Below are 12,770 nucleotides of genomic sequence, written 5' to 3' on the forward strand. Positions count from 1 at the left end.
AGCTTGGAGCCTGGAGCCTGCTTCAGATTCTGTGTCTCCCTCTCCCTGCCTCTCCCCGCTCATGCTCTGTCTCTGTCTCCCTCAAAAATAAATAAACATTAAAATTTTTTTTAAGAAAACCCATTAATTAAAAAAAAAAATCAACCAGGGCACCTGGGTGGTTCAGTCGGTTAAGCATCCAACTTCAGCTCATGTCTGATCTTATGTTTTGTGAGTTCGAGCCCCACATCTGGCTCTGTGCTGACAGCTCAGAGCCTGGAGCCTGCTTCAAGTTCTGTGTTTCCCTCTCTCTGCCCCTCACCTGCTCGAGATCTCTCTCTCTCAAAAAAAAAATTTACAAAAATAAAATATGTTTGGCTTCAATAATGACTCACACTCATCGAACATCTGTAATGTGCCAGGCACCATTTTAAGGGCTCCACACGTATTAACTCAAAAAACTCTCCGCACAACACTTTGAGTGGCTACTATTTGCATTATACCTGTTTTATGGATGCACACAGAGAGGGTGAGTAACTTGACTCAGGCCACACAGCTGCCTAGTGGACGACCTGGGATTTGAATCCAGGCATTTAAGCTTGAGAAGCTCCCTGCTTGTAACTCGGCTGACTCTTTGCATTCATGGTATCTCAGGAGTCTAAAATTTCCAAGTTCCACTGGTAACCATCCTAAAATATAAATTCTGAACCTCTAAGATGGCGTTCCTGAAAGGTTCATCCCCTGGTGATCTTGGGCAAGTGACCTGCCTTCCCTAGCTTCAGTATCCTCATTTGTCGGAGAATAAATGTACCAACCTCAGAGGGTTCTTGTGAGCACTGAATGAGATAATGTGTTGGGAGTTAAAAATGGTACCAGGTAAAGGGCGTCTGGGTGGCTCAGTCAATAAGCATCTGACTCTTAGTTTCGGCTCAGGTCATGATCTCGGGGTCTCGTGAGTTCGAGCCCTGCATTGGCCGGTAGCTCAGAGCCTACTTGGGATTCTCTCTCTCTCCCCGTCTCTCTGCCCCTTCCCTATTCATGCTGTATCTCTCTCTTTCTCTCTCTCAAAATAAATAAATAAACTTTAAAAAAATTGTACCTGGTAAAACACAGCGTCCAACATGAGGCTCAAACTCATGAACCGTGAGATCGTGATTGGAGCCTAGTTCAGACGCTTAACAGACAGAGCAACCCCAGCCCCCTAACATACCTCCCTTTTAATGTTTCAATATTTTTTCACCTACTTTAATGCTCGGCGAAAAAATTAACCTTTAAAATGTACCTAAATCAGGCATGGGGGGGGGCGGTGGGGCGCACTCATTTTCACTCTTGCCTCAAACTCTGTGATGGCTCAGCTCAGTGCTGGCTTCTATTTACAATGGAGATATTTTGTTTATCATGGTTTTTTTTTTTTTTTTTTTTTGCATTCACGTTGATTTTTTCAAAATGATCACATGAAAGTATCACACATCTGCCTTAAAATTAGTGCCTCCCTCTCCTCACCCTGCTCTGAGGCCTGCCTGAGACCACCCCCATTAGACCAGGGCTCCCCAGCTCCCTGTGGTGGGCCCCCTACCCCCTGGTTACCTTTTTTTTTTTTTTTTTGCCAAGTTTCACAATCTGGCCGCCAATGTGCCAATCATACATTTCATCCTGCTACCTCCTTCATATTTTCTTAATGGATTTACCCATCACCCTGTCAACACCACCCCTTAAGGGTGTTTGTTGTTGCAAATTATTCTGTATGATAGTACAATGGTAGACATATGTCCTTATATCTGTGTCCAAACCTGTAGATCGTACAACACTGAGAGTGAACACTCATGTCAATGATGAACTTGGGGTGACGATAGGCGTGTCAGTGTCACGAATACACTAGGCTGGTGAGGGATGCTGATAGTGCATGTCTGCGCGGGGCAGACTGTGTGCATCGGGGGTGGGTAGACTGGATGTATGTGGGAACTCTCTGTACCTTCCCCTCAATTTTGCTGTCAACCTAAAACTGCTCTCGAAAGAAAATCTATTTACAAAAGGCGCTGACTCGTCACCCACAGAGCAGGATCTGACACCCCCACTTGTCACCTGGGAGCAGTGTGTCAGCCACCAAGAAACAGGGGATCTCTCTGGATGGGATGAGAAAATGCCCAATGGCCTTGGGATCCCTGACTCGTGAGCATGGGGCCACCACCTTCTCTCACCTTTCTTGTTCGACAAGCTCACCACCAGAATCTCCCAGGTGGTGATGGAGTCTTTCAAAAATATATTCATGGTCTTTGTGGAGATTCTGGATGGAAGAGAAGTGGGGGTATTAAAAAGAGGCAGTGTCAGGGGTCTGGGGGGAGAGCTGGTGTGGAGGGGCCCCAAGGGGCAGGTTGGAGGGAGGAGTGGGGGCTGGGCACACGGAGGGAGCCTGACTCTTGATTTTTTTTCTAGGCTGGGTTGTGGGGTTGCCCAGTGATTCCAGAAAAGAGAGGCATGGGGTGCATGCAAACAAAGTGGTCCAGATGGGGCCGCTATAGGAGCTGGCCTGGGGGGTGGGCTAAGGTGGGGGGGGTGTCTCAGCCTTACCCATCTTTCTCAGGTTCACTGAGTTCGTCTATGCGCCATAGCCAGCTCTCAGGGAACTGGCTTCGGGAAATGATTTCCTCTTCCGGGATTATATCTTCATCCAAGTCACCTGGGAGGCACGGGTGAGGAGGAGACAAATCTGGGTTGAGAACAGACCCATTTCTTCACTGTCCCCAGAGATACTTATCTCTAAATGGCTGAAGAGGTTCCTACCAGAAAACACACCCATAGTTCCATGATGGCCTGGGGAGGGGGGGTAGTCATGTTTGTCTTTATTGCTCCTTTCTCCCCAAAAATACCATTAAAAATGACATTTTACAACTGTGTCGGTATAGGGACAGAAATAGTCCAGGCTAGGACTATTTCCCCCTGCTCTGATTTTCATAGAAACGAAGCATTTGTGTGAGCATCTAAGCATAGTGGCTCCCAGGCAAACAGGTGGCTCGAGAGACTCCCCAGACCTGTTGGTGACCCCGGGCCATGGGGTGGCCTTTTGAGCAAGCCTGACCCCATCAGCAAGTAGACCAAATGGGGCCAGAATGTGGTTCAACCCTGTTTGGGCTTTGCTCAAAACATGAGGGGCAGGTTGTAACGTGGCTTTGGGTCTGCCTAATAACAAAGTAGGTGAAATCGACTGATGCCTAAATCCACCCATATTCTGGAATAATCCAACAAAGTGCTTGTCAGATACAAACATGCAAGCAACTCTCTGTCTCACCCCCAATTGGCTAAAGAAATTACACAATTTGGGGCACCTGGGTGCCTCAGTCACTTGAGTGTCCGACTTCTGCTCTGGTCATGATCTCATGGTTGGTGAGTTTGAGACTTTCACCAGGCTTGCTGCTGTCACTATGAGCATGCTTGGGATCCTTTGTCCCCCTCTCTCTGCCCCTTCCCTGCTTGCGTGCACACACACTCTCTCTCTCTCTCTCGAAAATACACATTAAAACAGAAAAGACTGGAGTCAAGATAGCAGAGAAGTAGTGGGACAAGGATTTTCCTGGTCCCTCAAACACAGCTGTATTGAGATCAGAACACTTGGAACACCCAGGAAATAGGTCTGGGGAGTGATAGAAACATCTCCACAGGTGGAAGGAGACAGCTTGGCGGGACTGAGGTGCACGTATGTGGATTGGGAGAGATAAAACGGTCAGCATAGGCATGGAGGGGAGGGGACCCCTTCTGTGGAGACACAAAAGGGAGAGAAAGAGGCTGTAGGAGTATGGCATTGTGTTCAGATGAGAGAAAAACATCTCTGGACCATGGAGGGGGAACGAGAAATACGGAGAGTGCCAGTTTGTACTTTGCAAAGTCTCAGGAGTTGAAGATTAGAGTTTTCAGGGGTGCAAGACTTTCTCTTGCAGCTTGCAGTGTGCACATGCCTCGTGGAGAGGGAGCCAGCCCCGGGGCCCAGTAGCGATCTCAGGGGTGACTGGGAGAGAGCAGTCCCCACCCTGGAGTACTGTGGGAAGAGGGTTTAGTGCCATCCCAAGGAAAAAAGACCCTGCAGGCATCAGCCGTGTAGGCTGGGCAGAATGGTGCTACCCCAGAACCAAATCTGTGAGGTGTGGGATTCTTTAAGGCATCTTGTTTTGAATCCCATCTGAGCATCTAGGAGGTGCAGGAGACTGTGGAACAGGACAAGCTGGCCCCACCCTCCCTGCACTCCTCTATGAGGACAGTCTGAACAGCATGGTTTGAGACACTTTTCTTCCCATCACCAACATGGTGGGGCTTCAGGGAACAGGACAGCAGCCCCCAGTGGAGGCAGGACCGGTTTACAACAAACCCCGCCCCTCCATGCCTGGTAACAGCTTAAATACTGGAGCAGGACTGACCCTGACCAGGCCAGACAGCCTCTCCTCCAGACCAGCACAGCCAGCGGTCCTGAGCACCAACAGGCAGCTGTCCTGCAGTTTTCTATGTTAGTCCATTTTGTTTTGTTTTGTTTTTCTTTTTCTCTTTTCTTTTCTTTCATTTTTTCTCTTTTCCCTTCTTTTTACCTTCTTTTTATTTCCTTTGGAATCACGATCACAGTTTCTGATTTGACTTTTGGTCAAGTCTCTCTCTCTCTCTCTCTCTCTCTCTATATATATATATATATATATATATACACCCCACCTGGTTTCATTCTCCATTCTGTTTGTTTGTTTGCTTGTTTAGTCAGGCATTTTTCTCTATTGTTTTTACACCTTTTCTGTATCTCCTTATTAATTTCCCCCCTCTCTCTCTGGGTTAAGCCTTATAGTTTCTTTGATTCTCTGCCTGGTCTTTTTTTTTTTTTTTTCTGACCCTTTCATTTTTTATTTGTATGGGAATCAGGCTTCCCTCACCTTTCCTTTTTCCAGGGCTCCTTCAGTGAACAAATGAAAACACACCTGGTGGAAGGTCCAAACCATCACCACTATGAGCAGTGTGACAGAACAGCCAAATATGTAACATGATCACACTCCACAAACACTTCCTGAAGTCCCAGGACCTATTCTTAATATGGTAGGACTTGCAGGTGCAGGACACATAACAAGCTATTAAAACGTGTAAAAACCAGAAACCTAGACAAAATGATGAAATGGAAGACCTCTCCTCATGAGAAATTCCAGGAATAAATGACAGGCAGATAACTGCTCAAAAAAGATATAAACAATATATCTGAACAAGAATTTAGAATAACAGTCATGAGACTGAGAGCTGGGCTTGAGAAAAAGCATAGGAGACACCAGGGAATCTATTGTTGCAGAGATCAAAGACCTATGAAATAATCAAGAAGAATTAAGAAATGCTGTAAATGATGGGGCGCCTGGGTGGCACAGTCGGTTAAGCGTCCGACTTCAGCCAGGTCACGATCTCGCGGTCCGTGAGTTCGAGCCCCGCTTCAGGCTCTGGGCTGATGGCTCAGAGCCTGGAGCCTGTTTCCGATTCTGTGTCTCCCTCTCTCTCTGCCCCTCCCCCGTTCATGCTCTGTCTCTCTCTGTCCCCAAAAAAATAAATAAAACGTTGAAAAAAAAAAAAGAAATGTTGTAAATGAGATACAAAATAACCCAGCTGCAGTGACAGCAAGGATGGAAGAAGTCAAAGAGAGAATAAGTGAAATAGAAGACAAAATTATAGAAAATGATGAAGCTGAAAAAAAGGAGGGCAAGGAAACTACTAGACCATGAGGGGAGATTTAGAGACCTAAGTGATTCTGTGAAATGAAATAATAACCGTATCATAGGAGTTCTGGAAGAAGAAGAGAGAAGGAAAGGGGCAGAAGGTTTATGTGAACAAATTATAGCTGAGAACTTCCCTCATCTGGGGAAGGAAACAAGCATCCAAGTGCTAGAGGCACAGAGAACTCCCTTCAAAATCAACAAAAAATGACATAATCATAGTGAAACTGCAAAATACAAAGATAAAGAGAGAATTATGAAAGCAGCTAGGGGGGCGCCTGGGTGGCGCAGTCGGTTAAGCGTCCGACTTCAGCCAGGTCACGATCTCGCGGTCCGGGAGTTCGAGCCCCGCGTCAGGCTCTGGGCTGATGGCTCAGAGCCTGGAGCCTGTTTCCGATTCTGTGTCTCCCTCTCTCTCTGCCCCTCCCCCGTTCATGCTCTGTCTCTCTCTGTCCCCAAAATAAATAAACGTTGAAAAAAAAAATTAATAAAAAAAAAAAAAAAAGAAAGCAGCTAGGGAAAAACGGGCCTTAACCTACAAGGGTAGACACATAAGGGTAGTAGCAGACCTGTCCACTGAAACTTGGCAGGCCAGAAGTGAGTGGCAGGAAACATTCAATGTGCTGAATAGCAAAACTAGGCAGCCAAGAATCCTTCATCCAGGAAGGCTGCCATTCAGAATAGAAGGAGAGATAAAGGCTTTCCCAGACAAACAAAAACTGAAGGAGTTTGTGACCACTAAATCAGCCCTGCAGGAGAGCGTAAGGGGGACTCTGTGAGTGGAAAGCAGCAATGACTACAAGGGACCAGAGACATCACCATAAGCACAAAACCTGCAGATAACACAATGGCAGTAAATCCATACCTTTCAATAATCACTCTCAATATAAATGGACTAAATGCCCCAATCAAAAGACACAGGGTATCAGAATGGATAAAAAAAAAATAAGATGCATCTATATGTTGCCTACAAGAAACTCATTTTAGATCTGAGAACACCTGCAGATTGAGAGTGAGGGGATGGAGAACCATCTATCATGCTATTGGACATCAAAAGATAGCTGGAGTAGCCATATTTATACCAGACGAACTAGATTTTAACACAAAGACTGTAACAAGAGATGAAGAAGGCCATTATATCATAACTGAGGGGTCCATCATCAAGAAGAGCTAACAATTGTAAATATTTATGCCCCCAACATGAGAGCACCCAAATATGTAAATCAATTAATCACAAATATAAATAAATGTATAGATAATAATACCGTGATTGTAGGGGACTTTAATACTCCACTTGCTGCAATGGACAGACCATCTAGTCAGAAAATCAATAAGGACACAATGGCTCTGAATGACACATTGGACCAGATGGACTTAACGTATATCCAGAAGTTTTCATCCAAGACAGCAGAATACACATTCTTCTCGAGGGCATATGGAACATTCTTGAAAATAGATCACATACTGGGTCACAAAACAGCCCTCAGCAAGTATAAAAGGATTGAGATCATACCATGCCTATTTTCAGATCACAACACTATGAAACTTGGTGTCAACCACAAGAAAAAATTTGGAAATCCCCTTAATACATGCATATTAAAGAACATCCTACTAAAGCATGAATGGGTCAACCATGAAATTAAAGAAGAAATCAAAACATGTATGGAAGCAAATGAAAATGAACACACAGCAGTCCAAAGCCTTTGGGATTCAGCAAAGGCAGTTCTAAAAGGACAATACATTGCAATTCAGGCCTGTCTCAAGAAGCAAGAAAGGTCCCCAATACATAACCTAACCTCACATCTAAAGGAACTAGAAGGGCAGCAGCAAAGAAAGCCCAAGGTCAGCAGCAGAATAGAAATAATAAAGATTAGAGCAGAAATAAACAATAAAGAATTTTAAAAACCCAGAAGAATCTAAGAGATGGTTTTTGGAAAGAATAAATAATGTTGATAACCCCTAACCAGACTTCTCAAAAAGAAAATAGAGAGAGGACCAAAATAGATAAAATCACAAATGAAAGAGGAGAGATCAAAACAAACACCACAGAAATACATATAATTTTTTGAGAATATGATGAAAAATTATGTGCAAACAAACTGGACAACCTGGAAGAATTGGACAAATTCCTAGACACCCACACACTACCAAAATTCAAGAGGGAAGAAATAGAAAATTTGAACGGACCCATAACCAATGAAGAAATTGAATCAGTTATCAAAAATCTCCGAACAAGTAAGAGTCCTGGGCCAGATGCCTTCCCAGGGGAATTTTACCAGACATTTAAAGCAGCGTTCATACCTATTCTTCTCAGGATGTTCCAAAAAATATAAACAGAAGGAAAGTTTCCAGACTCGTTCTACGAAGCCCAAATTACCTTGATTACAAAACCAGACAAAGACCCCACTAAAAAAGAGAATTACAGGCAACCATCCTTGATGAACATGGATGCAAAAATTCTCAACCAGATACTAACAAATCAAATTCAATAGTATATTAATAGAATTCTTCACCATGATCAAGTGGAATTCATTCCTGGGCTGCAGGGCTGGCTCAATATTTGCAAATCAATCAATGTGATATATCACATTAATAGAAGAAAGGATAAGAACCATAGGATCCTGTCAATAGGTGTAGAAAAAAACATTTGACAAAATACAACATCCTTTCTTAATAAAAACCCTCAAGAAAGTCAGGATATTAGGAATATACCTTAACATCATAAAAGCCATAAATGAAAAGCCCACAGCTAATATCATTCTCAATGGGGAAAAACAGAACGTTCCCTCTGAGATCGGGAACATGACAGGGCTGTCCACTCTCACACTGTTATTTAACATAGTGTTGGAAGTCCAAGCCTCAGCAATCAGGCAACAAAACGAAATAAAAGGCATCCAAATTGACAAGAAGAAGTCAAACTTTCACTCTTCACAAATGACAGGAAACTCTACTGAAGAGCCCACCTAAAACTGCTGGAACTGATACATGAATTCAGGAAAGTCACAGGATACAAAATCAACGTATAGACATCGGTTGCATTTCTAGACACAAATAATGAAGTAACAGAAAGAAGTATCAAGGAATATATTCCATTTACAATTGCACCAAGAATTATAAAATACATAGAAACAAACCTAACCAAAGATGTAAAAGATCTGCACACTGAAAACCATAGAAATCTTATGAAAGAACTAGAAGAAGACACAAAGAAATGGAAAAACATTCCATGCTCATGGATTGGAAGAATAAGTATTGTTAAAATGTCAATACTACCCAAAGTAATCTACACATTCACTGCAATCCCAATGAAAATAGCACCAGCATTCTTCACAGAGCTAGAACAAACAATCCTAAAATTAAAAAAAAAAAAAAAATTTTAACGTTTATTTATTTTTGAGACAGAGAGAAACAGAGCATGAACAGGGGAGGGGCAGAGAGAGAGGGAGACACAGAATCTGAAACAGGCTCCAGGCTCTGAGCTGTTAGCACAGAGCCCGATGTGGGGCTCGAACTCACGGACTGTGAGATCATGACCTGAGCCGAAGTCGGACGCTTAAACCGACCAAGCCACCCAGGCGCCCCTAAAATTTTTATGAAACCACAAAAGAACCCAAATACTAAAGCAATGTTGAAAAAGAGAACCAAAGCTGGAGGCATAATCATCCTGGATTTTAGCCTATATTACAAAGTTGTAATCATCAAGACAGTATGGTATTGGCACAAAAACACATAGACCAATGGAACAGAATAGAGAGCTCAGAAATGCACCCACAAGTTTATGGCCAACTAATATTTGACAACAGGAAAGAGTATCCAATGGAAAAAAGACAGTCTCTTTAGCAAATGGTGCTGGGAGAACTGGACAGCAACATGCAGAAGAATGAACCTGGACCACTTTCTTACACCATACACAAAAATAAATTGAAAATGGATGAAAGACCTAAGTGTGAGACAGGAAACCATCAAGATCCTACAGGAGAAAACTGGAAGCAACCTCTTTGACCTCGGCCACAGCAACTTCTTACTTGATGTGTCTCTGAAGGCAAGGGAAATAAAAGCAAAAGCGGACCATTTGGGACCTCATCAAGGTAAAACGTTTCTGCACAGCACAGGAAACAATCAACAAAACTAAAAGGTAACCGATGGAATGGGAGAAGATATTTGCAAATGACATAACGGATAAAGGGTTAGTTAGTATACAAAATCTATAAACAACTTACCAAACTCAACACCCAGAAAACGAATAATCCAGTGAAGAAATGGGCAGAAAACATGAACAGACACTTTTCCAAAGAAGACATCCAGATGGTAAACAGACACATGACAAGATGCTTGACATCACTCATCATCAGGGAAATACAAACCAAAAACACATTGAGATACCCCCTCACACTGGTCAGAGTGGCTAAAAGTAACAACTCAGGAAACAACAGATGTTAGTGAGGATGTGGAGAAAGGGGAACCCTCTTGCACTGTTGGTGGGAATACAAACTGGTGTAGCCACACTGGAAAACAGTGTGGAGGTCCCTCAAAAAATCAAAATTAGATTTACCCTATGGCCCAGCAATAATAGCACTACTAGAAATTTATCCTAAGGGGCACACGAGTGCTGATTCGTAGGGGCGCATGTACTCCAGTGGTTATAGTAGCATTTCAACAATAGCCAAATTATGGAAAGAGCTCAAATGTCCATCAACTGATGAATGGCTATATATACAGAGAATGGAATACTACTTGGTGATGAAAAAGAAGGAAAGTTGACCATTTGCAACAACGTGGATGGATCTGGAGGGTATTATGCTAAGTGAAATAAGTCAGTCAGAGAAAGGCAGATATCGTATGATGTCACTCTTATGTGGAATTTGAGAAACTTAACAGAAGACCATAGTGGGAGGGAAGGAAAAATTAGATACAAAGAGAGAGGGAGACAAACCATAAGAGACTCTTAAACACAGAGAACAGACTGAGAGTTGATGGGAATAGGATATGGGGGAGTGGGGAAAATGGGTGATGGGCATTGAGGAGGATACTTGGGATGAGCACTGGGGTTGTATGTAAGTGATGAATCATAGGAATGCGCTCCTGAAGCCAAGACTACACTGCATTGGCAATAAATTAAAAAAAAAAGAAAGAAAGGGGCGCCTGGGTGGCGCAGTCGGTTAAGCGTCCGACTTCAGCCAGGTCACGATCTCGCGGTCCGGGAGTTCGAGCCCCGCGTCAGGCTCTGGGCTGATGGCTCGGAGCCTGGAGCCTGTTTCCGATTCTGTGTCTCCCTCTCTCTCTGCCCCTCCCCCGTTCATGCTCTGTCTCTCTCTGTCCCAAAAATAAATAAACGTTGAAAAAAAAAAAAAAGAAAGAAAGAAAGAAAGAAAGGAAGGAAGAAAGAAAGAAAGAAAGAAAGAAAGAAAGAAAGAAAGAAAGAAAGAAAGAAAAAGAAAGAAATTACACAAGGCTGGGGGAGAAAACACCTGAGTGTGTGTAAGCCATATCCCAGTAGATAGGATATTTTGTCTAATTTTCCTCTTTGAGAAAGAAAGTCTGTAGGTCGCCGGAGCAGAAGACACCAAGCCTAGATTAGAATAATTTGCACAGACTGAAGATTCAGCCCTTGGCTCATGTGTGTTGGGAATCTTTGTGTGTTTTTTGGGGGGTGGTGGTGGAGGGAGTGCTAGCCTTCCAGCTAAAAGAATTTAGAAATATGTGTTCCCTTTGGCGATGTCTGCCTTTAATAGGTGACTGCACATTTCTAAGCAAAAAACAAATTAATTAATTAAATTAAATTAAATTAATAAAATAAAAATAAAAATATGAGTGTACATGAAAAGTATGTGTTACCATATAAGGATCCATACCTGCTGTCATACAGGCTACATAAAAATTGATTTGGAGGAAATTTTCCCTTGGCTTAAATTTTGCCCTGATCTGATAGCAGAAAGAGGTTTAGAAATGGACTATCCAGGAATAAGGAGGAACTTTACAGTGGAGAGACCCAGCAGACAGCGCCTTAATCACGTGATCAAGACTCACAGCACCAACAATGGGACAAATCAATGTCTTTGGGCTCCCGACATGATGCACTGAGAATCCATAGTGTCTCTCCTGTGACAGTGCTGCCCCCAAATGCAAAACCTGGATGTCATTACGAGGAAGCATGGAGCCAACCCAAACCGTGGGACAGCCCCCCAAATAGCCGGACGTGAAAGTCACTCAAGACGGCTGTGCTGCCAGGGGTTGAGCAGATCCAAGGACACTAAGGAGACCCCACCAGGAAATACGACGTCTGTTCCTGCACAGATCCTTTTCCTATAAAGGATCCAGACCAAGCCAAAGGGAAACCACTGGCCAGCCTGAACGGGGTTGGAGGTTTTGGTGGTGGTAACAAGTCAACATTAACGTCCTAATTCTGATGCCTGTGCTGTGGTTTTGTGGCAGAATATCTTTGCTTCTAGAAATTCCACACGGAGCCAATTAGGGGCCTCAATGGTGCGGCCTCAAATGATTCAGAGGGATAAAAGGTTTTTATGCCCATTTCTCCTTTTTCTGCTTGAGTCTAAAGATTTAAAAAAAAATGATTATGTTTGCTTGGATCGGGCAGCCTGCCACTTATGGCATTTCCCCATTTTCCTTAGTTTTTAAGCAACGGGGTTCTGTTTTGTGACTTTTCATCCTGTGATTGATAAGATAACTTCCCTCGGTTTCAAGAGCCACTCACACTGGCCTTTGTTCTCAGAACCCAATTTGGACGACACAATTTCTGTTCCCCTACGAAAACGATGGGATGTGAAAAGAAGTGTTCAAATGGCCAGTGAGAAGGGTCAGTGCAGCAACCACCACTCTGCACACAGTGGTTAAAAAGAGCAATGGAGTGACAGAAAGAGAAATCAAGGAATCAATCCCATTTACAGTTGCACAAAAAACCATAAAATACCTAGGAATAAATCTAACCAAAGAGGTGAAAAATCTATACACTGAAAACTATAGAAAGCTTATGAAAGAAATTGAAGAAGACACAAAAAAATGGAAAAAAGAATCCATGCTCCTGGATAGAAAGAATAAATATTGTTAAAATGTCAA

At 43.2% G+C, this 12,770-nt stretch overlaps 1 protein-coding gene across 1 annotated transcript in view; it reads right to left on the bottom strand.

Annotated features, from left to right (window-relative positions):
• The window catches only part of LOC123605204 (complement C3-like), a 59,193-nt gene that overhangs the window by 21,501 nt on the left and 24,922 nt on the right, over positions 1-12,770 (bottom strand). Inside the window, exon 5 of the mRNA XM_045491754.1 lies at positions 2,178-2,263. Coding sequence (XP_045347710.1) covers positions 2,178-2,263 — 86 coding nt within the window. The remainder of the gene's footprint in view (positions 1-2,177; positions 2,264-12,770) is intronic.

The sequence above is a fragment of the Leopardus geoffroyi genome, chromosome A2 (genome assembly GCF_018350155.1).
Source record: "Leopardus geoffroyi isolate Oge1 chromosome A2, O.geoffroyi_Oge1_pat1.0, whole genome shotgun sequence".
Classification (NCBI taxonomy): Eukaryota; Metazoa; Chordata; class Mammalia; order Carnivora; family Felidae; genus Leopardus; species Leopardus geoffroyi.